Source organism: Acartia tonsa, chromosome 7 (genome assembly GCF_053477335.1).
Source record: "Acartia tonsa isolate MP-2025a chromosome 7, ASM5347733v1, whole genome shotgun sequence".
In the NCBI taxonomy this organism is placed as follows: Eukaryota; Metazoa; Arthropoda; class Copepoda; order Calanoida; family Acartiidae; genus Acartia; species Acartia tonsa.
The window spans coordinates 4,136,991-4,161,198 of record NC_137266.1 but is presented as its reverse complement, the minus strand read 5'-3'; the positions used below and the strand labels follow the sequence as shown (position 1 = coordinate 4,161,198).

Below are 24,208 nucleotides of genomic sequence, written 5' to 3'. Positions count from 1 at the left end.
CAGAAAACAAGTTATCAACATTTTCGGACAAGAAGGCTTAAAAATCACAGTAACTACAAACATTAAAACCTTAAATTTCTTAGATGTCAACCTGGATCTGGAATCGGGCAACTTTAAACCCTACAGAAAACTGAACGACAAACCTAACTACATTAACATCAAGTCTTGCCATCCACCATCTACCAAGAAAGACCTGCCTACAATGGTTGAAAAACGGTTGGTTGATCTTTCCAGTAATGAAGAGCTTTTCAATTCTGAAAAACAACAGTATGAAGACGCACTCAAGGCATCAAGCTACAATAAAACTCTCAACTATCAAAACAATAATGCTCAACAAGGAAATGAAAATAGACGGCAAAGGAGCAGAAAAGTTCATTGGTTTTGTCCTCCCTACAATTCAGCATTGGCTACTAACATTGGTAAAGAATTTTTGAAGCTCGTAGATAAACACTTTTCAAACAATAGAGAAATGAAAAAATACTTTAATAGAAATACCATCAAGATATCTTACAGCTGTATGCCTAACATGTCCAGTGTGATCTCCAGCCACAACAAAAAGATCCTGGGTCAATCTAACAACCTGACTGAAGCTGGATGTAATTGCAGGAAAGGAACAGTGTGTCCGCTAGATGGTAAATGTCTTAATGAATCCTTAATCTACAAAGCTACTGTAGAATCTGACCAGACATCATCAACCTATATTGGTCAAGCATCTACAACATTCAATACAAGATACAATAATCACAAATCTTCATTCAACCTTCTCCATCTTCAAAAAAGTACACGGCTTTCTGGTTTTATTTGGAATTTGAAAGAAGAACAAAAACCTTACAATATTAAATGGGATATTGTTTCTTTGCAACCTACTTTTGATCCTGGATCTAACAAGTGTCAGCTTTGCTTAATGGAGAAAGTTTCAATTCTCAATTCTGACAAAAACTCATCTATCAACAAGCGGCATGAAATTTTCTCTAAATGTATTCATAGAAGAAATCATCTTTTGGCAAGACTGTAGCTGTTTAACATAGTTCTTTTTTATATTTTGTAATAAAATTTTTTTTTAAATCCTCTAAAACATTTGTAAAAAATCTACGTATTTATTTTTAATGAAAAAAAATAGTTTCTTTCTGATGATTGCAAAAGCATGAAACTCTGAGTAAAAGAAAATAAAAATTTAAGATAAAATGTTGTTTTACTTTTAAGTTTTTATTTTATTAAATATATGACTCCGTTAAAATAGCATTTATAAGATATCATTATAAAAAGGATGACAACTTCCATAAAAGACCTATTTTGCGCGATTTTCTTCAGTGAAGCTTTCCCTGTGCATAATTGGATCTTGGCTATTCTAGATTATTTGTAGGCCTTCTTATGCCGCTTAAATGGTGTGCGGGTATGATTTGTACGTTCAGTCATTTGGCAGCTAGCAGCCTTTAAAATTCATAGATTTTCGGAAATATTCGTCACCAGGAATATTTTACCGTGAACTGCAGTTAATCCATTTTTTTACCTTTCTGGGAAGTAGTTTTCCGAGGGCAAACAGCGGACACAGAATTTGAGGGATAAATGCATACTCATACTCTCTGCGGATAGCGCGGATTGTTTGGGCGGCTGCGGATTCAGGACTGAAAATAATAAAATAAGATTAGTTAAAAAAAAAAAAAAACTGACGCCTTTCGCCTGAACAAAACCCTTTGAACGCATTAAATAGTTTTTTTTGCTGATACTAAAATTCAGCTAAGTTATCCCATTTTTTTGTGTGAGAGAAACTTACCATTGTTGTTGGTATATGTGCTACAACAAAAAAGGCAAATAATAAAGCATATAAGTCAATATAATAGGATTGTCAGGTGGTTTGTCAATACTTTCATCCAGGGGCGTCCAAGCTTTTTTATTTTAAAGGGGGGGGGGGGCGTAAAATTTTTTTAAGGGGGGAAGGGACAATTTGTTTTTGGGAGGGGTAAATTTTTGGACGTCCTTGCTTTAATCAAAGATTTAACGCTCCTTAATTATATTGACAAATATTTTTTCTTTAAAAAAGCCTATAGATAAAGTAACAGCGCTTAAAATTATAATAACCCAAAGGGGTGCTGCCACTTTAACCACTGGCAAAAAGTGGGTGTTTTGGTAAATTTCGTTTATAGCTGTATTTTTGGCAATATTTTTTTTCCACTGTCAAAAATTACACCCTTACTACTGTCATAAACACAGTTTTACTGTCATTTTCACACCCATAAAATTCAATGAGGACGTCAAATTCACAGTTTTGATGACAAAAATACACCTAAATATTTTTACATTAATATAAGTATTTTAACCCATTCGTGACGAGCTCCCTTTTTTTGGATGTATCGAGCTGAAAATTTCAGGGAAGCTTTATTATGACAAAAACGGAATTCCAATTTTTTCTTTTTGCTTTAGTGGCGTGCACAGGAAAGTTGCCTTGGGACTCTATTCGGACCAGGCATAGAAAATTTCGGTTAATAAAACCTACAGGAATCATCATGCAAAGTTTAAAATCGATAGGAGAATTCTAACATGCGTAAATTAACGAAAAATGCTATCTGTTACGTACGGGCGGAACGACCCTAATTATAGAGAAACTTTGCTTTTAAAAAGATCAAATTACATAAAAGAATGATGACTGTAGAAGACACACAAACCTATTTGATCTGTTTATTTATATTAAATCATAACACAAACTCCTAATACTGATTACCATTCCATATTATTAGAAAATCTTCGAAATAAACCTGAGATGAGTTTTTGAAAGATGAATGCCGCGTTTTTTTTGACATTTTTTAGACATTGATTGATTGAACGAAGACGATAGGATTTCAACGGAGTATACAACTTAAGAATTCAAAATTTTAAAATTATTATTTTAGCCATTTGTATTGTCTAATACAGCTCTAAAAAGATGCATTAATAAATATGCAGCAAAAATGGATTGTAGATAATTTGTTTTTCTTCTATGAAGGCCGTACTAACAAAAGCGAAATTATTAAATAAATAGTTGTATACTCTGTTTAAATTTCGCGAATTGAAAAAACGCGGCATTCATCTTTCAAAAACCAGTCTCTGGAAAAAAAAATGATACCTGGTAATTGGGATAAGCCAGTTGAACCTGGTGCGAGGCTTCTGTGCCAGTCCTGTGTCCACAGTGAAGGGATGGATTGTAGTTGTCTTTACTTTACTATCAGGATACTGCAATCTACAAAATAAATAGAACTCATGGTTTTCTTTTAAAAAATACACCCCTATAATCAAATAATTAAAATTGAAAGTTGTGTAAGTTTAGCTATATTTCCTAAAGTTAAGGTATAAACAACAAGCGAAATAAATCTAAAATAATATTTGGGGGGCAGATGTAGAATTCGTCAATTCTACATCTGCCCCCAACGACAGCTGAAATTACTTATAGGTTTCGTGATTTTTTTTCCGAATTAATTTCGTTGTTGGTTTGACCTGGAACCCTATGCAATGCAGTCATGGAGTATGACTAGACACTTTTGTAAAGCTACTAGGGACCAGCATAAGCTCTACCTTCAACCAAATTATAACTTGATATGCTGTCTGATGGGACCTAAACCGCATGTAAAGTAAAGGTAAATAACAATTGATACTCAAAAGATCACATTTTGTTTTTGTCACGTTTTTTTTAACATCTCCTGTTAATGAACAAAAAAGGGATACATTTGATATTTGGTGTTAGTGTGGTAGTCGGACAGACGGACTGTCATTTCCTAGAGCATACTACGATCCGAGACTGCCGATAACACCCAGATGTTAATCCCCTCCTTATCACAATTCTAGCCAACCCATTCTGCCATTGTTTGACCATCAAAGAAAACGGTCAAACTTATCACCCGCTGATATGGGGAGGGAGTTGCCCCTCCCCCTGCATGTTCCAGTAACCTACCCTTTTCCGGGGGACGTCTACCTTACCCCCTACCGGAGCCTACCCATCTACTATTCACCTGGCTGAGGCTCCCCCATCTTCTCCACACCCATTTTCTACCTAACCCAGTATTGTAATCTGTTTGTATATAAAGCCATTATCTTGTTGTGTATATTCAGTTCAAAATAAAACATTCAAACTGTAACTACTTGTAGTTCTTTATTGATAGAATCCTTAAGGCTAGGGGCTCTTTTGACCGGACTCGCTCAGTAGGGTTGAACTGCTTCACCCCTACCACATAAGTTGACAAAAAAACATATTAAATCGTTGATTGTATTAACTATTTTCGCCATATTTTCAATCTTTAAAAAATCTACATATAATTGATCGTTTAACAAGGTTACCTAAGTTCCTGAGCTAAACCATCCATGAGACCTTTGAGGGCAAACTTGCTGGAACAGTAAGGTACCAGGTTTGGGGTTCCAGTTATGCCAGCAATGGAGGACATACAAACTATGTGGCCACGGTTCAAACTGAAGAAAAATAAAAGATGGGAATAAAAGATAAAGTATAAATACTTATTTATCACATTATGTTACAGACAGGTTTCCGCGGATATTAAAATGAAAGATTTTAAGATTAAAACCAGTTATGTTGTCAAAAAGTAAAAAAATAATATGTTTTTTATCTTAATATTCGCGGAAAATAATTGTCTTTAATACATAAATAATATAATATAAATGATTTCCAAGCTGAACAAAACTTGAATGAAAATGAAATACAGTAAACTTAACTATAATTGTAGACGTCGAGAAACTTTTTTTTACTTTTATCTGCTGAAAAGCGGTTTTATACAGACAGACATACACACACACCCTACTGCTACGTAAATATTAACCTTATCGAAAGGGACAATGCACGAACAAGAGCAAGTGATTTTAAGCACCTTCCAGCAGTGATTCTAAAGTTTTTTTTGTAAATATACAAGGGTTATGTTTAATATCGTTATATCAGTTTAAAAAAATAAGTTTCACCATGGTTTTAGATGAAGAAACCTTTATATGTTGGGCATTTTTAAACCAAATATCATCAAATGTTTTGTTGAGTTCAAACTGCTATGAAACAAAAGTAAACTTTTTCAATGAACAATGTTAATTTAGTAAAAGGGATGGTAATATTGAAAACAGTTTTAATAGTGTGCTTTCGTAATTAAATTAATTATTTAATCCTTATCATTTCAAAGTTTTATTCATAGAAAACCAGGCCATGGTGAAACTTAATTTTTGTAGTCGATATAACTATATATATCAAGACAAACATAACCTAGTATATACATCAAGAAAATATTGAGAATCCCTGCTGCATAGTCCCCTTTGCAATCATACATGACTGCCATGCTAACAGACCCCAGTTATTTGAAGAGTAGTTGTGCTACTAAAAATACAACTATAATCTGTTCTATGTTCAGTTTTTTCTCTATCAGAAATATTTACAAAAAATATTTTAAGGAGGAAAAAATTCAAATGCTATTGATATTCAACAACAAAAGATTTCAAAAAATCTTTATGTACAAGTCAAAGTTGAAACTATAAATAAACAAAACTTATCCATAAATAAATATCACTTATAACAGTTAGGGAGTTGAATCCATTTTTATAGAAGCAGAAATATAATCTATGATTATGGTTTGGACCCTCTAAAACTGTAATCTACCTTTCCACTTTCCCCTCTCTTGGTGAAGATATCTTCAACGCCGATACGATTTTTGAAATGTAAGATTCTAATTTCCCCTCTCTTGGTAAAGATATCTTCAACGCCGATACGATTTTTGAAATGTAAGATTCCACTTTCCCCTCTCTTGGTGAAGATATCTTCAACGCCGATATGATTTTTGAAATTTAAGATTCCACTTTTGCCTCTCTTGGTCAAGATATCTTTAACAAGAGAGACAAAAGTGGAATCTTATATTTCAAAAATCGTATCGGCGTTGAAGATATCTTCACCAAGAGAGGGGAAAGTGGAAGGGTAGATTACAGTTTTAGAGGGTCCAAACCATAATCATAGATTATATTTCTGCTTCTATAAAAATGGATTCAACTCCCTAACTGTATAAGGTTAGCAATGAATACAACAGATTAAATTAAAGGGTTTGTTAAGAATACTTTGAGTGGGATTGTAGCTGTTTTGTATAAATAATTATTTAAATCATGAAAAGAAAACGAAGTAATGGGTTTCGTCATATTTTTACAGTTCCTTTCTCCTATTTCTAGCTCCTGTTGGGTGCTCTAACCCTGTAGGGCCAATTTCCTAACCCCGCGGGTCAATCATTAACATTTTTCTAACCTAACCTAACATAATCTGTCAAAAGCAAATGTAAAAATACGTTGACACCCGCTACTTCGTTTTCTTTCCATTATCCTAAACTTTTGCACATACATATAAGGTTAATGCTGCGCTACTTACTGAAATAAAATAGCGCGGCATTAGACGCATACCTTAACATTCTGGGAAGAAACTCAAAGATTGTCCAATAGTTGGAGTACACATTCACTTTGAAAATTTTCTCAACGTCTCCAGCACTAAAAATATAGAATCAAAATGTCGTCATTATTTAGAATAAAATTTAAAGCAGATTTCTATTATGGTTTAGAATCCATTTTCCCTTAAAACATAGTAGGAACTTTTGTTAGAGACAATTAAACCAGGGAGTAAGGGAGGGGACAATGGACAATTAATTCAATATAAGAGTATTTGCTGAAAGACTATGAAATCCAGATTAATCCAGATAATATGGAGGAAATTTTAAAAGGAGAGTTAATACAATACAGAAAACAATAAAATAAGAAGAAAGTTCCAAGAAAAAAGCATTCATTTGAAAATTATATTACAAGCACATCAGACTGACGTAACCATTATGTAATTAATAACTAGAAAAATCTCCCTGGAACCCATTCAACCCATAGCCCCATAACCCAAAATATAATTGGATTCTTAGATTGCTTATTAAACAAATATCACAGTAAAGTTTTTATCTATGAAATGATATTTTCTGGAGAGAAAAAAATGTTAAAACCAGCCACATTTAACAAATTAAGTTTATTGATACTTGTCTGTAATTTTCAAAACTAACAAACAAGTTAGCGGCATTCTGTGCACTAGTACCCAATTTCAGATAGAAACTACTAAATTCTTGCACATTCCCTTTAAGTCAGTACCCAAAGTCTAAGACTCCTAAAAATTGAATATTCGATCCATTTTCCCCTCCCTTACTCCCTGCAATTAAACTGATGTACATCCCCATCCCAATCATGATGGACAAAATGTTTGCTTCTATACAGATCAAAACTATTAGTTGAATCGTTGGGGCATCAACTTGATGAACCTACTAGTCAAAATCAATTAAGCTTACCCAAAGTTTCAAAGCCAATTTATGAGAAAAAGTTATCATAAAACTTTGGGTAAAAATGAAATTAACAATCCAACGTCTTCTCCCTCCCTGGATTCAGGGAAGGGACAATGAAATGTAAATTAATTCTAAACCCCACCATCTATGCATGGTAAGCTGCAACCGTTGTTGTCTGTAATACACTACCCTAAATCTCACACACCCCCATGCAATACCCCCATTTGGATTTGGTTTAAAGCGGGTATCAAAAAGTTCAAAAGACGAAATCCTCTGAACGCCACTGAAATTACCTATGGTTCAACAATAATTTGCAGGGCATAATTCCAGCATTGTTTATCAGCAGCGTAACTTCTCCCAACTCTGCTCTTGTCTTGGCTACTGCACGTTCCACGCTATCCCTGCAGCAAATATGATTTCTAGTAGCTTGCCAATAAATGTATAAGTATAGATCTACTGCAGTTCACGGTAAAATATTGCTAGTAAGCAATATTTCCAAAAATCTATGAATTTTAAAGGCTGCTAGCTGCCAAACGGCTGAACGTATTTAAAAATTATAAAATTGATTCATCTGTACCGTTTGTTCCCAAGACAATTTATCTGCATTGCAATTGTTGCATTGTTGAAGATTGCAATTAATACTAGTTATGTCCAGTATTATTATGTTTCATCTATATTACTTTCAACAAACCCGCGACCGTGGCTCAACACGTAGCGCATCCGCTCGTCGTCGGGAAGGTGATAGGTTCGAATCTCGGTCCGACACCGCGTCATGACTAAAGACGTTGAAAATGGTTCCCACTGCTACTATGTCAGATGCGCGACGTAAATAGTTAGAGTGGGGGGAATGCCTTGGCCCAAAACAGGCGCAACTCGCTACCATGCACAGTTGGGATCTCAGAGAGTTGGTTGTCTGATGGGTGAATGGACGCTTTACAACGCAATCATAAATATTGCATGTATGTTTCAAGGTGCGTGGAGGTCTAGTTCACGAAGCGACACCTAGCCCCTAGAGTCTTAACTCTTAATATTACTTTCAACAAGTGCAATTAAATCCATTGGGCAAAATAAAGTAACACTAAAACTTTGTAAAATACTACGCACTTAGGATCTAGGGTCTATGAATATAGCTAAAACTATCCAAATACTAAATTTGACCTATATGAAGCTTGCCTTAAAAAGAGTACCCAAATACCTACTTCAGTAATTTCTAAGATCTTAAGCTTCAGACAAAAAAACCTCATTAATTTCCTATATAAAATGAAAGTGTAATACAGATTGATTTATGTATTTCTTCTTAGGTTTTAAAATACACCAACACAAAAAAATCGACTATTTATCATAGTAATAAATCTAACTTTTTCACCAGACAAAGGGTATGTGTGCTACTAAAAATATCCACCAATCTTCCGAATAACTGCATTTAAAGAGTTAACAAAATTCTAAATCATAATTCGTAACTTTATTGCACTTATTGCCTTTTCATGTACTGTTGGTTTAACGGTATGTATTGTTAGGGGCATTTAAGAACCATTTCGGATCAGCGGTTAGCGAGATCCTTTTTTATAGACAGACACTAACACACAGACACATTCAGGCAATGATCCTGTTACTTTTATAATAGGATACATTACTTACTTATCTGAAACATCGCATTGAATTGCAATACCAAGTCCTTTCTTCTCAGTAATCTCACTAAAAACATTTTATAATTATTAAAAGCGAAGCTTTTCTATAATTAGGGTCGGTCCGTCCGTCCGAGATAGATAGCTTTTATTCGTTAATTTAGGCATGTTAGAATTGACCTATCAATTTCAAACTTTGCATGATGATTCCTCTAGTAGTTAGGTACGATTTAGAAAGCGTAGCAACTCTATAATCATTACCAGAATGTCCGTCCGTCCATTTTTAACATGTTGATTTTTCTACTTTTTTAACAACAAATTTTTTTGTGATCTAAATATCCGATTGATCTGATTTTTAATATATATATTCCTGGGACAACAAAAAAAAACAATATTATAAGCGAAGCAACTCTATAATCAAGTCCTAAGAATGTAAGTATGTCCATAAACATTATCCTGTATCAAGCAGTATTTCAACAAATTTACATACAATTTGCTTCGACTATTATACTTTTATATTCTGATTATTCAGTTCAGACACTATACAAGTGTTAATGTCCGTTTGTCCTACCGTTTCAGTGCTTCGCTTTTATGGATGTTGTCATCCTTGTTTAAGAAAGAATTACAATCTGTAGCATCATAAATGTGACCACAAACAATTCTAAAAATGTAAGACGATATTATTATTGATTTAGACTTCCAAAACAAATGAAAGTAAGGCATATACTAAGATATTAACATCATGGGATGTCAATCAAATATAATCGAAATCTGTTTGTGATAGAACTATACCAGACTTTAATTTAATCCTAATCTTAATGTGCAACAATTATTCAAAAACTCTTAAATTTCACGACCAGTGTCTTATCCTAGGAATCCTGATTTTAATATCATTTATCGCACCGTTTTATAAACAGCTCTCCGCCGATATAAAAATGTAAAATTATAAGATTAAAAATAAAATTATTTTGTTAGTCCCGAAATACCGAAGACATGGTCTAACAAAACTGGTTTTATTATTATATTTGTACATTTTTATATTCGCAGAAAACTGGATATAATATGATACGATACATAATTTTTCAGTATGATTGAGAATCTAATTCAGCGGATATCAATTGGTTTCGAAGCCATACTGGAATAGTTATTTCTTGCACCGTATTATAAACAGCTTTCCGCGGATATAGAATGTACAATTAATTTTTGTATTCGTAGAAAGCTGGATATAATACGATGCTAGACATAGTTTTTTCGTATGGATGAAAACCGGTTCCTATCCACCGGATTCGAATGAATACAATTTACCTTACAGCTGCTCTGGCGGAAACAATGTTTATGTCCCAAACAGCTATCTTCACTCCCATATCTGTTAGCTGCCTGAAATAAATAAAGAAGGCATTTATATTATTACATTTTATAAAACAGCTAGCGGCTACTAGGGAAATGGGGGGGACTGAAAAAAAATAGCTATAAACCATCCAAAGACTTAAATCTTAAAATAAAATATCCCCAATCAGTTCAGTAGTTTTTGAGACCTTAAGCTTCAGACAAAAAACCTTAGGTACTACTTCAAATAATAGAATGGAATAACCTATATAAAATGAGAAATTGAAATATGCCACAACATCCCTAATCTCTCCCCATCGCAGTGTCTTTTTGCCGTCTGTCAATTGGGTCATTGAAAATCAACCAATGGTGTCGTTTATATAAACACAGTCAAGTAGCAGACGAGAAAGGCCATTGGAAAAGGGAGGGAGGTAGTTATCTGTTTATACTATACTAGCGGCTACGCCCCTAGAGGCCTCTAGGAGCACTTGAGGAGGGGGGAGTCGAATTTGATAAACCAATTTCTTATTTTAGATTTCTTTTAAAAAAGTAAAAAAATAATTTTTTTTGGGGGGGGGGATATTTTTCATTTTATTGGGGGTTGGGGTGTCCCACCCCCACAAGAAAATAGTTATAAACCTTCCCAGGACCTATGAGAAGGTACCCTGTTAAGGAGAACCCGATCGGTTCAGCGGTTAGCGAGATCCTTCGGTACAGACTCACAGACATACAGACACACAAACACACAGACATCCTGTTACTTTAGTATAAGGATATCTTTTATCCCCCCCCCCATTAGCATGAGGATGCCCCCTACTACCCTCCCCCCTCCCCCTATGACAGGTGTCACTCACCTGACCATTTCTAGACCAATTCCATGTCCGCCGCCAGTAATCACTGCAACCTCCCCTCGCAAATCTTTCTCCTGTACAAAAATTATAATATATCTTTGCATTCAGTTCTTGTCTTAGCAAATAATTGTTATTCATCGCATCGTATTTTAATTGGTGATTTTAAAATGAAAAAGTTTAAGATGTAATCCAGTTTTGTAAGACCCGAGGGGCCAATGGTCCAGGCTAAAAAAACTGGTTAAAATTTTATGATTTTTATTTTAATATTCGTTGAAAATAGTCTGTAATAGGATGCTTTACATGATTCTTTATTATGGCTAAGAACAGGTTCTAAAACCAGCGGATATCAATCGGTTTCGAAGTCCTACTGGAAAATGGGTTTCTGCATATCATATCATTGTATTGCTAAAAGGGATAGTTGCCCGAAGTGCAAAAAATAATAAAAACAAGGATGACAACATCCTTAAAAGCAAAGCTCTGAAACGGTAGGACAAACGGACATTAACATTTGTATAATGTCAGAACTGAATATTAATAATCAAAATGTAAATGTACGGAGCAAAATTGTAAGCAAATTTGTTGAAAAACTACTTGATACAGGATAATGTTTATGGATATACTTACATTTTTAGGACTTGATTATAGAGTTGCTTCGCTTATAATATTGTACTTTGTTGTCCCAGGAATCAGTATACCAAAAATCAGACCAATCGGATAATTAGGTCACATACAAATTTGTTGTTAAAATTGTAAAAATAATCAACATATTTTAAATGGACGTACGGACATTCTGGTAATGATCATAGAGTTGCTACGCTTTCTAACTCGTACCTAACTACTATAGGAATCACCATGCAAAGTTTGAAATCGATAGTACAATTCTAACATGCCTAAATTAACGAAAAAAGCTATACGTTACGGACGGACGGACCCTAATTATAGAAAAGCTTCGCTTTTAAAAATATATATTAGCAGTGAAGATAATTCAAATAAATAAAATTATACCAGACAATTCTTCAGTTATGTCCAGAAATGTACAATTTGTGAAGGTAAAAGTTACAAGTTCAGAAAAACATTTGCAAGTTTGAATAACGTTTAACATAAAGAATTTTGCATTGCTAAAATTAACACACACTTGGGTATCATCCCATTAGTCATTATGATGTTATGAGTATAGATACCTAAAATACATATCCATTAGATCTTAATTTAATTCAATCAATCCTTCTACTAAAGTAACAGGGTGTTTGTCTGTTTGTGTATCTGTGTGTACCGAAGGATCTCGCTAACCGCTGAACCGATCGGGTTCTTCTTAAGAGGGTAGTTTCTCATAGGTCCCGGGAAGGTTTATAACTATTTTGGGGGAGGGTACCACCACCCTCCCAATAAATCGAAATTTTTTTCCTCAAATAGAGACTCCTACGTAACATTGCAAGGTATCGTTTTATTTTTTAAAACACAAAACATTTAAAGAGCCATTAGAGGCATCTAGGGGCGTATCCGCTAGTCTAAAAATACAGATGTATAACCAGACAACTACATGGATATCCCTGTTGGGGACCCATTTCGTCTGCTAGCAAAATGCTTTCTGCCATTTTGTGGCGACTTGGCTGTGTTAATATTGCCGACACTATTTGTTGATTTTCGCTGACCCAATTGAAAGTTGGCACAGGTTGGGGACATAAAGATATTTAACCCCTTCCCCTTATATTGCTCTAATCTTGTATCTGTGTGAGTTTATGACTGACGGATATTAAGACATATAGGTTGGAAAGAATTTTAATGTTAGAGGGAGATTTGAAATCTGCATAAAAATTTAAGGATTTTTATAAAATTCGTTTTTTTTGTATAAGTCTTTATCTAAAAACGGAAATACAATTTAAGTTAATTAATTTTGACATCTGTGATTGTGGATTGAAAATTATCTTTGCTCTGATAGGAGAAGCTTAAGTGCCGTACATCATTCAACCAATTAGAGGGCAGTTAGTTTTCAATCCACCTATCCTATTGGTCAAAATCAATGAACTTAAATTGTATTTCCGCTTTTAAATAAAAAAATTATACAAAAAAAAATTTTTATAAAAAAAATCCTTAAAATTTGATGCAGATTTTAAATCTCCCTATAACATTAAAATTCTTTCCAACTTATATATCCTAATGGATATGCAGAGCAGACAGAACCTAATTAAAGAAAAGCTGTTCTAAAAATATAAATCTTACCTTTGGTGCAGAAAAAGTGGAAATCAATTCTTCAATAATATAATAAATGACCTTAATTAAAAAAAATAGTGAGAAATATTAGTTTTGTTTATATGCATTTGGTATTTAAAGAGATAGATTATGCTTAGAGTTACAATTGAAAGACTTCTTTATCTAAGCCACTAAAAAACTAACTTACCTTGATCGCAAGAATTATTACATCTTTGAAAAATCCAAGTAAAGGTTGAAATATCAGAAAGTTTGCACCTAAAATATGAGTATATGGATAGTACAGTTACACAAGGATGTCCAAGCTTTTTTTTTGGGGGGGGGGGTTAAATATACTTTGTTGGGGGGACATCGCTTAACACACCTCCCCCCCCCCCCTCCCTAACTGAAAGACCTTGTGTTTTTGATAATTGTTCTCTTTAATCTCCTATTTTAATTACTTCTAAACAAACGTCACGAATTGAAACCATGACTTTTTCTATAGCCTAAAGTATGCCCATATAAAACGTTTTAGAACAAGGATGACAACATTCATAAAAGCAAAGCACTGAAATGGTAGGACAAACTGACATTAACATTTGTATAGTGTCTAAACTGAATAATCAGAATATAAAAGTATAAGAGTCGAAGCAAAATTGTAAGTAAATTTGTTGAAAAACTGCTTGATACAGGATAATGTTTATGGACATACTTACATTTTTAGGACTTGATTATAGAGTTGCTTCGCTTATAACATTGTTCTTTGTTGTTCCAGGAATCAATATACCAAAAATCAGATCAAACGGATAATTAGATCACATAAAAATTTGTTGTTAAAAAAGTAGAAAAATCAACATGTTTAAAATTAACATACGGGCATTCTAGTAATGATTATAGAGTTGCTACGCTTTCTAAATCGTACCTAACTACTACAGGAATCATCATGCAAAGTTTGAAATCAATAGGACAATTCTAACATGCCTAAATTAACGAATAATCTCTATCTATCTCGGACGGACGGACGTATGTACGGACGGACCGACCCTAATTATAGAAAAGCTTTGCTTTTAAAAAGTGGATTGGAGGCCTTACTAGAAAAAAAAGATTGCTTACCAACTAAATATCGATACAGCCATAACGACTGGTTCTCATTGTCCATTTTTTGCATCTTTAACTTTTTAATATAATCTAAAAAACAAACATAATTCACTATAATTGTTGTAAATAAATAAAAAAAAAGCATGTTGATTAAATATCTTTAAAATCTGTCTCTTTTTATTTGTTGTGTACACCTTTTTTATAATCCCATAAAACACTCTCATTTCTCCCTACCCTTATTAAAGTTCTTGCTATGAAAAGTTTGGGGGGATGAAGGTGTTGTAAATTAATTAAAGATTTTTCTTGTTATTGATAGCCTTTGATTTTTGGGAGTAAGAAATGAGAAGTGGATAAATTGTATCTATCTATAATACAAAGTAGAACGATGTCTATCTGTCTGTTTGTTTGTTTGTATGTTTGTAGCAAAGGATCTCTCTAACAGCTGAACCGATCGGGTTCTCCTTTACAGGGTAGTTTCTCATAGGTCCCGGGAAGGTTTTCTTGGGGGTGGGACACCCCTAACCCCCCCCCCCAAAAAAAAATCCCCCCCCAAAAAAATTTTTAAATCTAAAACATGAAAAATTAGTTTGATAAAATCTCTTGGGGCGAAGCCGCTGGTAATCCCATAAAACACTATTATTTCTCCCTACCCTTATTAGAGTTCTTGCTATTAAAAGTTTTGGGGGATGAAGGTATTGTAAATTAATCAAAGATTTTTCTTGTTATTGATAGCTTATGATTATTTGGAGTAAGAAATAAGGAGTGGATACATTGTATCTATTCTGATCACAAAGTAGTACAATCCTTATACTAAAGTAACAGGATGTTTGTCTGTGTGTCTGTACTGAAAGATCTCGCTAATCTTAAGCAAAAAAAAAAAAAAATGGGGGGGGGATTTTTTGTTTTTTGGGGGTTGGGGGTGTCCCACCCCCCAAGAAAATAGCTTAAAACCACCACAGGACCAATAGGTATATTATACCCTGAAGAGTAGAATCCGATCGGTTCAGTAGTTACCGAGATCTTAAGGGACAGACAGACAGACAGACGGACAGACGGACAGACAGACATCGTTCTACTTTGTATTATAGATAGAAAAGCTTGACATCTAAAACTTCTTATCAAGTTCATTCATCCATCACTGTGTCATCTTAATTTGTATCTTGATATAAACAAGTTTAAAAACAAGGGCACTCATATCCATAGGTAATTCTGTTTACACAAAAGTTATTTTAAAATTAGTGACACGCCAAAAAGGCTATAAATAAACAATATGTTAACCCTTTTAAGGCCTTAACTATTATGAAAGGTAAATTTATAGAAATTCCTTATTTTTCAAAATAACCGCACAAAAATATAACTTTTTGGAAAAAATCTTTCGAATCCATTGCATTTCGGTGGCCACAGAATACGTCTAAAATCCAGGTAAACTTGTAAAGACGACTAACAGACTCTAATAGCAATCCCCCCCCCCCCTCCTCCCTCTATCCCCGAATAAGGTGTGTTTAAGTAGAGGAGAATACCTTCACACTTCCAATGTGAAATCGTCCCGATAAAAAATTTACTCGCCCCCAAAAAACAAAAAAAATAAATTGAAAAATGTAGGGTCAATTAAAGAGAAGCAGTTAAATTATCTTATCAAATAATAAAATATGTTATTTACACAATCTTTATACTTTGCAATATATGCTCAGGATCAACTTAAAATGCAGGGCTTTATTCTCGTTGAATCCAATCATATAAACAAGGATGACAACATCCATAAAAGCGAAGCTCTGAAATGGTAGGACAAACATTAGCACTTGTCAGAACTAAATAATCAGAATATAATTTTAAATATTTAAAAGTCGATCGAAACAAAATTGTAAGTAAATCTGCTGAGAAACTGCTTAAATACAGGATATTGTTTAAGGACATACTTACATTTTTAGGACTTGATTATAGAGATGCATCGCTTATAACAATGTACTTTGTTGTCCTAGGAATCAGTATTCCAAAAATCAGACGAATCAAACAATTTCATCACATAAAAACTTGATGTTAAAAAAGTTAAAAAGCAACATGTTTAAAACGGACGTACGGACTTTCTGATAACGATTATAGAGTTGCTCCGCTTTCTAACTTTCAAACTCGTACCTAAGTCCTATAGGAATCATCATGCAAAATTTGAAATCAATAGGACAATTTTAAAATGCCTAAATTAACGAAAAGAGCTATCCGTTACATACGGACGGATATACGGACCGATGCTAATTATAGAAAAGCCTCACTTTTAAGAATATTTTTTAATTGCATAATACCTACTTTGCCAGATATGGGTGGTTTACAGACTAAAATCAGCATTTTTAACCAGTTTGTAAAGACCATTAGTGCTCTATAAAGTAGTAAGGTTTTTTTTCTGTCCGTAGCTTAAGATATCTAAAACTACTAAACATATTTAGTTCTTCATTTTAGGGGAGCACATTCCTTGGGTTTTAGTATAGTTTCAGGCTACTTTTCTGCACTATCCTAATCCAAACACAGAGCCTACATAAATGCCGTAAGTAAATAATAAAAAAATACATGACTTGAATTGCAAAATTAACACACGAAAATTTGCATCTTATAAACTGAAATCCAATATAGATATGCATTTAAACATTATGTATTTATGCATTTAAGGCCGTGCCTACAAAAGCAATGTTTAATTTATATAGTTCTTTGTACTATAGCTAATATATTTTGTATTATAATTTTAAAAAGTTGTGTCGATGGGGGGGGGGGGGATAAGTACTCTTAAAATATTTCTTAATAGATCGATTTGAGATAATCCGACCAAAAATGATTTTAATTCACTTTTTTTAAAAAACGACAAAATAAGGTGCAGGAGATATTTTAACAAAACAAGAATGACAACATCAATAAGTAGCGAAGCACAAAAAACGGGAAAAGTGACAAAATAATCAGCAATCTATCTTCAATATCAGAAGAGAAAATTAAAACTATGTGTAAAATCAGAAGCCCTTTCATCAATGAACATATAAATCCTCCATACTGTTGACAAAACTTTTATCATAGCTGAGTGAATCTTATTTTCCTCATAGCTTTACAGACTGACAGACAAAGTTAATTATAGAGTAGCTTCGCTACTGATAAGAAAATTTATGTAATTTAAATCCTTAAAATTGTAATGACACCAGAAAAAAAACCAGCAATGCACCATGCATACCTAATACCTATTGTTTAAAATCATTGAAACAAGGATGACAACATCCATACAAGCAAGACTTAGTAAGTCAAAAGCTTAAAAGTGCGATATGGAAATTGGACATACTTAAACTCTAGGACTTGATTATATGTTTTAGTGTATAAATTGTACATACTCATCCTAGGAATCAATATAAAGAAACAAATTGAGGAAAAAAAATATTTTTTAAAGAAGGTGATTATAGAATTGATAAGTTTTTGGGATTGTATCTTATTAATCTTACAGACATCATGAAAACAAGTTTGAAATATATAGGACAAATCAAACATGAGTAAATCAACGATCAAAGCTATCCTTGACAGATTGACAGGCGTACGGACTGCAGAAGATCTTCGCGCTTTTATTTATTACGTAATAATAATAATTACGTATGTGCTATGCAATAATTAAAAATACTAAACAAGGAAAATTTAAATCTGCAGCAGTAGAATTAAAATAACAAAGAAGAACAGCAAGAACAAGAACAGCAAATTGAATGCTGACTTAAAATTGATATGTTTCTCCTTTACAGTGTAGCTTTTTTTAAGTCCAAGGAAGGTACCTCCACCTTAATTTTAGTTTTTTTATTGTTTCTTTTTATTTTTTAAAAATAAAGTGAAAACCATTCCCTTTCCCCTCCCTCAAGTTCCCCTTGTCCTCAAGGGGCGCAACAGCTAGTTCTATTATAAAGTATAGAATAATATGATAATTTTAATTAAAATTTTAAATGTGGAGTTCCCAAAAACATTCTAGGCTTTATTTGTATAAATTGTTTTAAAGTATTTTATTTAGGTACTATTTTTTGTTTTATGATTTTATATAATTAAATGGTTAAAATGTTAATTCAAAAATTTGTGATTTTAACATTAAAGAATATATAGGATTTTAAGCTCCCTAATATATGCTTATAAATGGATTTTTCTAATTTTACAAAAAAAATTACCTAAATGTTTTCTTTTAATGTTTCAAAAAGTAAAGTTTAACAGATCGATGAAAAACCAAAAAAGACATTACAATTTTTGAAAATATCAAACCAACAAAATTTTTAAAAAAAACATACAATTTCTGATATAAAACAATGGCATGACATGAGTTTAAAAAATAGATATATTTTAGCATTGAATATTTTAATTTCATTTAGTAAAAGTATAAGTCACAAAAATAATATTTAGTCACTATCAGATCACCGTTTTAAAGTAATTCTATGAATAACTGCAATTATAACCGGATATAACTATAACTATATGCAACCAATAGTGAATATTTTGGAGAAATCTTCATTTTATCAGCCTGTGTATCTTGCAACCAACCAAAGCAGGTCAAATAAAACTAAAAGTAAAACTAAAACTGCTATGTTTATGTACATATATATATATTGTCTGTCTGCTAGAAATTGAAAAACAGCTGATTTCTAACTCTCCCGCGTTTTTAAGTGTGTAAGGACAGATAATATAGCGCTTACTAAAGAAGTTTCTCTAAAAATGCGCTGTAATATATTCCTAAAGCCATCTCGCCCCATGTACATCACATAACAAAAGCAGGCCTATAAAACATGATATTTTAAGGCGCTGCTATGTGTGCATATGCAGCTATAGAAGTAATATATCATGTCTTTGAATCACCCCCCCCCCCTCTTTTCTTTGCCCCTGAATGCCGCTCAAACTCGAAGAATATTTAGATCGTTGAGATCTCTGGCATGCTCTGACTAAGCAGATTTTTAAAGCAAGGCTTTTCTACAGTTAGGTTTGATCCATACGTACATACGCCCATAACAAATAGTTCGCTATGTTAGAATGGTCCTATGAAATTCAAACTTTGTATAATGATTCATGAAACTATTAGGTATAATTTAGAAAATCTAGAAACTCATCAGAATTTCTGTATATCCATTTTACGTTTTTTTCTATAAAATGATTACTTTTTTATCTGTTTTTTTTTCAAATAATGTTTCCTACAATGTTAAGACAATATTCAAGTAACTATTGAATGATAATTTTTGTTTACACTTTTAAATATATAATGTTGAATACCTATTAAAGGAACACCAAAATGGGGGGGGGGGATTTTTGTTTTTGTGGGGGTTAGGGGTGTCCCACCCCCCAAGAAAATAGCCTAAAACCACCACAGGACCAGTAGAGTAGAATCCGATCGGTTCAATGGTTACCGAGATCTTAAGGGACGGACGGACGGACAGTCAGACAGACAAACAGAGAGACAAACAGACATCATTCTACTTTGTATTATAGATAAATGTTTTTGATTTGTTGAGCCTTTCATGTATTTAATCATTCTTGTTTTTTTTGTAATGCAGCTATTCTGACTAGCAGGGGCGTCCAAGCTTTTTTTATTTAGGGGGGGGGGGTAAAATTTTGAAAATAAGCTCATTTTGGGGGGGTAATCTTTATAGAGGTATTTTTTTATTTTTGGGGGGTAAAAATTGAAAAACCAAATTTTTTTTTTTTTTTTTTTTTTTTTGGGGGGGGGGGTAATTACCCCTCCCCCCCTTGAACGTCTATACTGACTAGTCTATGCTATTCGGGCTTTTTTACTTTTTAGGTGCACATTTGGAAATATGATCTAGCTTCTTTTGTCTTTGTTTTTTTTATGTAAAATAAACAAGGATGACAACATCCATTTTAAGCACTTAGTATACATTGATTATGTAAACAAAAGTAAGTGACGTGCACATTAATTTAACGCAGGAGTGTGAAACAATTTGGGCTAAACACTAGGGGAAGGCAGGTCTTACCAATTTGAAAGGGGGTATTATCTCCCCCCCCCCCTAAAACATGCCACTGATATGTTGTTACAACGCTCTAATTAAAGACGTCTATTTTAAAGACAAGCTTCGCCATTCAAAATGACAATAATAGACATGAAATATGGTCCATCTGACGTCATGTTTCGCAAAAAGATTTTTTTGCAAACAAAAGCTTTAATCAAAGAATTGCATATAACTATCTTATTAAATGATAAATTCACTGAGTGAAAAAGTCTTTGACACTTCTTAGTTATTTATTGAAATATATTTCGGTGGACATTGCACCTTTTTCAGTCTTGTAGTTTGTTTTGTCTATTGGCTATTTAGACAGTATATGGCTCTAGGTTATCTCTATTATGACAATTACTGTCAAAATTTTGTAAAATGAAATTATTTTGTTTGATGATTTATAGATTTTAAATACCAATGAAACAAAAGAGAACAAAAATCATAATGATACAATCTGTAATACAAAGTAGAATGGTATAATAGTTATTTCTCGCATCGTATTATAAACGGCTTTCCGCGGATATATGTAGAATGTACAATTATGCGATTAAAACCAGTTTATTTTAGCCCCGAGGTGCCAAAGGCACGCACCGGCTAAAAAACTGGTTTTAATTTTATGATTGTACATTTTTATATTCGTAGAAAGCTGGATATAATTCGATGCTAGACATAGTTTTTTCGTATGGATGAGAACCGGTTCCTATCCACCGGATTCGAATGAATACGAGAAAAATTCATAAAAGTTGATAATAGTTATTTCTCGCATCGTATTATAAACGGCTTTCCGCGGATATAGAAAGTACAATTATGAGATTAAAACTAGTTTTTTTAGCCCCGAGGTGCCAAAGGCACCGGTTAAATTTCTATATTCGTAGAAAGCTGGATATAAAACGATGCTAGACATAGTTTTTTCGTATGGATGAGAACCGGTTCCTATCCAATGGATTCGAATGAAAACGAGAAAAATTCATAAAAGTTGATAAAAATTCTTAAATATTCCATATAATATTTCAAGATCACCTTTGATCCTGTTAGAAAAAGGCCACTAGAGGCTAGGGGCGAAGCCGCTGTGATATAATAAAGTAGCTGCTTATTATATTTGTATTCAGCCGCAACTGCAGGTTCTTGTGCATTTTAGCCCCTTAAATTGAGTTTTTCGGCCGCAGCCACAACATGCTTTTTATTTGTTAGCTGCAATGTTATAGGTTTCAGCTCAGCTAGCCACAAAATTTATCATTGGCCGCATCAAAGCCAAAAAAGCGCGGCTGCTAAACTTTTCTTTCATGTTATTCACTAAAGTGTTAATTTTGAAGATTTTTTGTAAGTCATTGAATCATTACATTTTAGTTTTCTCTTTTGCATGATGTTTTCTTTTTACCACAGCTACTCTATTATTCACTTTGTCTGTCCGTCCATCCGTCCTAAACGCTATGGAATGAATGTGCTTTTCTGCTATACAACTTACTTGGTTTGTCTGACGTCATACTACAAATGACAAATATTTTTTTTTAAGCGAAGCTTTTCTATAATTAAGGTCGGTCCGTCCGCTACACACGGATAGCTTTTTTTCGTTAATTTAGGCATGTTAGAATTGTCCTATCGATTTCAAGCTTTGCATGGTGATTCCTATAGTAGTGAGGTACGATTTAGAAAGCGTAGCAACTCTATAATCATAACAAGAATGTCCATACGTCCATTTAAAACATGTTGATTTTTGTACTTTTTTAACAACAAATTTTTATGTGTTCCAATTATCCGATTGATCTGATTTTTGGTATATTGATTTCTGGGACAACAAAGTACAATATTACAAGCGAAGCAACTCTATAATCACGTCCTAAAAATGTAAGTATGTCCATAAACATTATCCTGTATCAAGCAGTTTTTCAAAAAAATTACTTACAATTTTGCTTCGACTCTTATACTGTTATATTAGAATTATTCAGTACTGACACTATATACAAGTGTTAATGTCCGTTTGTCCTACCGTTTCAGTGCTTCGCTTTTATGGATGTTGTCATCCTTGTTTATGTATAAAGGTTTCGTGATCATTTATCATATACTTATATCATTTTTTGAATGACCACTGAGCCTATGCTTTATAATTAACTTTTTTCGTTTGTGAAATCATATTTTTGTTGTGCTTCGCTACTTATTGATGTTGTCATCCTTGTTAAACTAAAAGAAAAAAGTGTACGGAACATGTATGCTCAAATTTTATATATAATTAATATTTTTTGTTATTGAAATATAGTCTTGAAGACAAAAAATAGAGGTGCTTCGCCTCAAAGTACCTAGCATGCAAGCACAGATCCTATCGCCCATGTTGTCTTTATATAGAAGAGGAAGGAAAGTTTTGTTCATGCTTTACTTTGTGGGGGTCCTAACCCTGCGGGGCTTCAGTGTACAACTTAATTAAAGGTAAAATCAAAGTGAACACTAACAAACTAACTATCCCACCCCCACCCCCTTCAATTTATGTATGTTTCAAAATTGGTAGAGGGAGAAGATTATTTGTAGGCCTTTTTATGCCGCTTAAAACAGTGTGCGGGCATGATCTGTACGTTCAGCCTTTTGGCAGCTAGCAGCCTTTAAAATTCATAGATTTTTAAAAATATTGCTTGCCAGCAATATTTTACCGTGAACTGTAGTAGATCCAAAAATCAACTGTCTTAAGTGACAGCCGAGTAAATCACAATCTTGAATAGGCAAACAGGGAAATTTTTTGTTTAAGAAGTTTATAATTTTTTAAGTTGGTTACAATTCTCCCAAGAGGTAATTAAAAAAAATGTAGTACATGTGGTACAGCACCAAAAAGTTGGTATCATCTGCATCATCCAAATAGTTGGTATAATTTGCAACATTAAATTTTTTTTTAAATTGATGTGAATTTTTTTATTTTTGAGGGGGGTGGGGGGTGTCCTATCCCCCAAGAAAATGGCCTAAAACCATCACAGGACCAGTAGGTATATTCCCTGAACAGTAGAATCCAATCGGTTCAGTGGTTACCGAGATCTTAAGGGACAGACGGACGGACAGACAGACAGACGGACAGACATCATTCTACTTTGAATTACAGATATTTAGCTTAAGCTTAATAAATTATCTAAAGCATAGATAAAATATTTTTCAAATAAAAAATATTTTTAAACCTTTTCCAGTGCTATTAATGAAATCAGCCCATGATACAATTATAATAAAACCTGTTGTATAATTTATTTTATTTATTTACTTATTTATTGAAAATATAAATAAATATTTCATCATAAATTAACTGGTTATTTTTAGGATTCTTCTTATTCTACAGTAACAGATTTTGCCAAGTTCCTTAAATCATATCAATTTATATTAATAAATTAATTGCTAGCTTTACCCTAGCATCTAGGGTTAAAAATAGTATAAAACATCTTAAGATTTAAATAATAAATAACAACATAAAACCATCAAATCGTATTTCATCACATAAAAATTTGTTAGAAAGTTAAAAAGCAACATGTTTAAAATGGACGTACTGACTTTCTGGTAACGATTATAGAGTTGTTTTAACTTCTAACTCGTACCTAACTCCTATAGGAATCATCATGCAAAGTTTGAAATCGATAGGACAATTCTAACATGCCTAAATTTACGAAAAGAGCTATCCGTTACGGTCGTACCGACCCTTATTATAGAAAAGCTTCGCTTTTAAAAATAACAAATGAATAAAAATTACCTTGGACAATCAACATTACAGCCCTACATAAATAAAATATATATTTCTTCTGATTTAATTTGATTGTTAGTTGGTCAAACGTTTTGTCATATTTTGAAGTACGCAGATTAAA

The 24,208-nt window shown here is 33.1% G+C and overlaps 2 protein-coding genes across 2 annotated transcripts in view; both read right to left on the bottom strand.

Moving 5' to 3' along the window:
* Nucleotides 1-1,477: 1,477 nt before the first annotated feature.
* Nucleotides 1,478-14,452, bottom strand: LOC145324110 (short-chain dehydrogenase/reductase family 16C member 6-like). Its single transcript, XM_080166738.1, has 9 exons — nt 14,407-14,452; nt 13,505-13,572; nt 11,110-11,180; nt 10,235-10,306; nt 7,598-7,705; nt 6,397-6,480; nt 4,306-4,434; nt 3,101-3,214; nt 1,478-1,625 (listed from the first exon to the last, which is right to left on the bottom strand). The coding sequence occupies exons 1-9, from the start codon at nt 14,450-14,452 to the stop codon at nt 1,478-1,480; spliced, it is 840 nt and encodes a 279-aa protein (XP_080022864.1).
* Nucleotides 14,453-23,598: 9,146 nt separating this feature from the next.
* Nucleotides 23,599-24,208, bottom strand: part of LOC145324686 (glutamine--fructose-6-phosphate aminotransferase [isomerizing] 2-like) — a 181,468-nt gene continuing 180,858 nt past the window's right edge. Inside the window, exons 31-32 of the mRNA XM_080167279.1 lie at nt 24,097-24,121; nt 23,599-23,711 (exon numbers count right to left, since the gene is read on the bottom strand). Coding sequence (XP_080023405.1) covers nt 23,681-23,711; nt 24,097-24,121 — 56 coding nt within the window. The 3' untranslated portion in view covers nt 23,599-23,680. The remainder of the gene's footprint in view (nt 23,712-24,096; nt 24,122-24,208) is intronic.

Excerpts from the sequence above, each read along its gene's own strand:
- LOC145324110 (XM_080166738.1), bottom strand. The coding sequence starts at position 14,452 with ATGGACAATGAGAACCAGTCGTTATGGCTGTATCGATATTTAGTTG. Across the intron at positions 4,435-6,396 it reads TTTCTTCCCAGAATGTTAAG|TTTGAACCGTGGCCACATAG; the intron begins GTATGCGTCTAA and ends ATTTTTCTTCAG. Across the intron at positions 1,626-3,100 it reads TGGCTTATCCCAATTACCAG|TCCTGAATCCGCAGCCGCCC; the intron begins GTATCATTTTTT and ends TATTATTTTCAG.